Below are 4,697 nucleotides of genomic sequence, written 5' to 3' on the forward strand. Positions count from 1 at the left end.
AGAAAGATGGACTCTGGAAAATAGACTGAAAGGAAGAATGTTTGCTAAAACGTGGAGGACACAAGAAGAAGTGGCCATCAGAAAGTTTGCAGGAAATACAAGTGCAGAAATTATGTGTCCCAGAAACTTCAGTGCAAGTGGCTACTGCGCTCTGAAAGAAAACCGTCGTGGTATCTGTGTGAGTGGGGGATGAGTGGATTTTAGGGTAGTGTTTTGAAAAGCACATTAGTTTGAGCTGAAGACTTTTTACCCTTAATCTTCAAAACTCTTTGCCAGGAGTTAATCTTCATAACATCCCTCTGAAAGTGTTTTTTAGGAAATAATCTGATTTATAAATGAAAGCTTGAACAAATGCATTATTAGGAGACAAATCTTTGGCTTTTTTGTTAGGGTGCCAGGGATTCTGGTTTAAAATAACTGTAGTATCAGAATGGGTACCTGCTGTAATGGGGCTGCATTTTCTCCATCTCTTAAGTCTCCAAATACCTCTTTTTGGGGTTGTAGGGCAGGCTTGGTGTGAGCCATGAAAGCAATCGTTTTCTGAAAAACTTAGACTGAAGACTTAATTTTATGCTACTCTAACTGTATTCCCTTGAACATGAAGCCTTACTCTGAATTAAGTACTAAAACTTGGAGATTTTTAAAATAAAACTCACTTTAGAAATGTGAAGGACAATGGCAATAGATTATAAATCCATATTTTTATGGATTTCCACAGGAAAAGTTTCTAAAATTCCTAAAAATAGCTGTTAATACTATCAGATTTGAGATTTTGGTAGGAAGCTAGAGTATTGGAGCATAGTACTGGGGATTTTAGGTGGTTTTTATTTTTTTAAGACTTATTTTCTCAACTTCACAGTCACAATGAAAAGAAGTGATAAAAAGCTCGAGTCCATCAGAGGATTGAAATAGCTTGACAAAATAGTCGATAGCTTTGGAAATCTCAAAACATGCAGTGCACCCACAGTTCCCCGTAATGCCATGCTGTCAGACAGCTGCTAATTATGCCAATAATTCAGTAGTTAATGAATGAAAAATTACTGCTGCATTGACTTTTCAGAAATAATCATACTGGCTTTTTGACTTGAATGTTTTTAATAGATTAATGAATCCCAGTAGCTTAGATAGCCGTTTCGTTACGTTTCCCAACTAGTGTTTTGGATTTCAGGTACAGTTTATTACCGTCTGCTGTGGTGGGGTTGGCAAACTTGAAGACAATGTGGAAATAAATGCTTTTTTTTTCCTCCTGTTCCAGGCTTTGGGAGAATCCTTAGGGCAGGGTGATGATCACTATGATATGGACATCATAACAAAGTTCTTGAAGGTAACAAATTCTAATAGATTAATTGTTCTGTAGCTGTGTCATATATTTTACTATCTTGCAGATACCTTTCAGGACTAGAAGGGATGGTTTCAGCTGCTTGGAGAGAAAAAACTCACAAATTATGCTTAAAAAGTGGGGTTTTTTAAATGCTTGGCACTCCACAGGCGTGGTTAGTCACAGTAGTGACTTCTCCTAGACCTGGGAAAAAGCTGTTGAGAGAGCAACGTTCTTCAAAATCTGGTCCTGCTTTTCCAGACAAAATAAATCTGGGTTTGATTTCCATACGATAATTAAGGCAGTTGTATCAGGTGGCTTTGATGTCCTACTCTGGCACTGAAAGCGTCCGGGTCCCTGCTCCCTTCCCCAGGCACAGGGCGAGCTGAAATGAAGTGTCGCCTGGTACTCGTGTGTGAAAGAGGAGAATTCTAAAGGAAGTCTGCTGGCTTTGCTAAGGAAACAGGTTCAAGTGGATGGTAGAGAATTGTTTCCTTGTTTCCTGGCAAGAAGCGTGCACGGCCTCTCCTTTGAGTCAACTGGTCCTTGTGTAACTGTTGTGATGATCAGAAGTCACAGCCAGAGCTGAAGCTTTCATTTGTGCACGTCATTGCCCATTGGCATTTTAGTGTGGTTTGGGCTGGGCAGTGAGACAAAGAAAGCTCAAAAATTGATTTCCAGATGGAGAGAAGGGACATTTGACATGTCTGCTCTCTGTTGTGTTGGATTTTCACTGTGATTTTTACTGTTCCTTAGGCTCGTCAAAAGCTACTCTGAAACATCAGCAATCTACTGAGATTTCTGTTCTTTTTTATAGACCCTCCTGCTTCCCAGCGCTCACACCTACACTGCTGCTTCCTTGTACACACCTTTTTATATGTGCTTCTTTCCTCGCCTGCGTGCTTTTATGATAGCAGAGGTTGCTCATCTCCCTCCTTGCCTATTGCTCTACAAGTGGCTTCTTGCATTTTTAATTCAGATTTCTCCGAAAAACTCATTTTGCCACGGTGGCTCAAACCGCCGTTCCCATCTGTTTTGGCGGGCTTGTCAGTAGGTGGCACTGTGACATAAATTTGCTTGTTCCTCCCACAGTTTCTCCTTGGAGTTTGGGCCAAGGAGCTGAACGCCAGAGAAGACTACGTGAAGCGGGGAGTTCAGGGGAAGCTGAGCAGTGCCACGCAAAAGCAGACAGAGTCGTACCTGAGGCCACTTTTCAGAAAACTTCGGAAAAGGGTGAATTGCTTTTAAATGTCACTGTCCTGTAAGACTTGCTGTAACTTCGGCTTTCAGAGCACCCAGTGGTTAGTGCCCCTTCCTGAGATACTGTTACCTCCACTGAAGAGGAGAGGATGAGTTGATCAGAATTTCTGTGTCTAGAGCCCCTGACTCGCAGTTCTGACCTTTTTATCGCGAATCCTTCTGCCTACCCACTGCTTTTCCAGGTGTTGCTTAATGTATCACCTGCAAAAATAGTGGAGAATTGAGATTGTGTTTTGCACTTTGCCACTAGCTACTAGGTGTAACCACTTAACCTCTCTTGCTTCAGATCCTTCATCTAAATAACAAAAGATGTTCTCCTTTCTTAAAGTCCTCAAGCTAGGGTAGGTACTAAACTTTGTATAAATGCTGAGTAGGATGATTTTCCTGAGGTGCTCTTCTGAAGTAAAGATGTCTTTTTTTATCCTTTTTTTTTTCTTCTCCTGTAGACGCTTCCTGCAGACATCAAAGAATCGATAACAGATATTATAAAATTCATGTTGCAGCGAGAATATGTGAAGGTATGTTTGCGTTCTTCCAGCACGTTCAGGCTGTCTAGTTCTAAGAGATGGAGTTTATTGCTTCAACATTCTCTTTTTTTTTATTTTTTTATTTTTTGCATTTTGAAGATACATAGCTGGAAATACATACACCATATAGTCAAACAAAATGAAAATGGCTGTTAAAGGTTGGGCTCCAGGTAGTGTTTGATCTGCAGTCCATCAGAAAATCTTCTGAGGTGGGTGAAACTGCAGAGCTTTACAAGCAGGAGAATTTTTCTCAGAGAGAGTTACGTTCCATTGCAGAGGAATCCTGCATGGGTAACCTGATATTGTAAGGTTAAATGAAGGTATTGAGTTACTAGTAATAGGGTGTTGATTAATTAATTAGGAATTAATTGAAGCGAGTTATTGAATATGAGATGCCGTCCTTTCTTTGGCTGTGCTCACATTAGCTGGCCTGCTAAGGTTGCGGTAAATTAATGAAAACTGGAGGAGGCAGCAGTGCTTTGGCACGCGGGATCAAAGGCAGCGCTGGGTTTTGTTCGTAGCTGCCTTCTGAAGTGGAGCTGAAATACCAATAGCATTTGCTTAAGCAGCTTGTGTGTGCAGAGGAAATCGAGCCGTGGTTTACCTTTAAATTTCTAATATTTCTTATTCTTTTTTGTGAGGAACTGGGATAATTTGTCAAGTAAGCAAGCAAACTTGCTTTTGTCACTGAAAAAACTCCCAGTGGCCTAAGGCGAGTTTAATCCAGATCATTTGAAAGTAGAACTGGAAGTGTGGGATGTATGATAGTGGGGTTTTGTTCTGGGGCATTTTTTTAATTTTGGCTGTCACCATTATGCTGAAATTCCCTTTGCAATGCCTTCTCCAAGTAAGGAGTGTGCAGCAGTGTGCTCTGTCTCATGGGTTAATCAGCTGTGCTCCTGTCTCTTGGAGGTGCTTGGCTTTATGTGAACTTCACAGACTGATCTTGGAGGACTTGAGGACACATTTGGAAGTTTTGCAGGTTTTTGTTTGTATTTTTTAAGTTGGGTCTTGTGCTTTAAAAGATACTTGCAGCCCTTTTTGTTTTGCTTCCTCACCTGCTGTTGTCTTCTGTGCTTTTTTTGCTTTGTGCAGCCTAGCAAGTAATGCCAGCTCCAAATTCTTACTGCTTTGTTAGATGAAATGCTCAAAATATTTAAATTTTGAAATCAGCATGTGACAGCAGGCAAATGCCAGAAGGCAAATTGTCCACTCACCCTTAATTATACCCAGTTGCAACAGTCCTGGAATTGTCTTTAGCTGCGTGTTCACAGGCTGTGCTTCATCACAAAACTATATTTAAGTCAGCAAGTAGATGTTTGACTAAGTCTGTTCAGATTCTGCCTTGTGTAGGTGAAGACTAAGTCTTGTGCCTTCTCCAGGTTTACTCTCAGCTCTGTCTCTAACCTCCTGCCTTGTTCATTATTCACCTCCCAGTTTGCTCAGTGCCAGTTGGGAAGAAACTGCACCCCCTGGTCATGGTTGCTGCTTCTTATTTCTAGTCTCCAAATGGGAAATGATAAATGAGCTCTTTATCAGGGAGTCTTGTAGCTGCTCACTAACAGTGGTGGAATGTCCCACTCCAAGTCCTC

The 4,697-nt window shown here is 41.1% G+C and overlaps 1 protein-coding gene across 1 annotated transcript in view; it reads left to right on the forward strand.

Moving 5' to 3' along the window:
• Positions 1–3,096, forward strand: part of PRPF18 (pre-mRNA processing factor 18) — a gene marked incomplete at both ends in the record, with an annotated part of 9,963 nt that extends 6,867 nt beyond the window's left edge. The window contains 3 exons of the mRNA XM_009874155.1: positions 1,256–1,324; positions 2,411–2,551; positions 3,025–3,096. Of these exons, the coding sequence (XP_009872457.1) occupies positions 1,256–1,324; positions 2,411–2,551; positions 3,025–3,096 (282 nt within the window). The remainder of the gene's footprint in view (positions 1–1,255; positions 1,325–2,410; positions 2,552–3,024) is intronic.
• Positions 3,097–4,697: the final 1,601 nt, after the last annotated feature.

The sequence above is a fragment of the Apaloderma vittatum genome, unplaced genomic scaffold, assembly GCF_000703405.1.
Source record: "Apaloderma vittatum isolate BGI_N311 unplaced genomic scaffold, ASM70340v1 scaffold42517, whole genome shotgun sequence".
NCBI lineage: Eukaryota > Metazoa > Chordata > Aves > Trogoniformes > Trogonidae > Apaloderma > Apaloderma vittatum.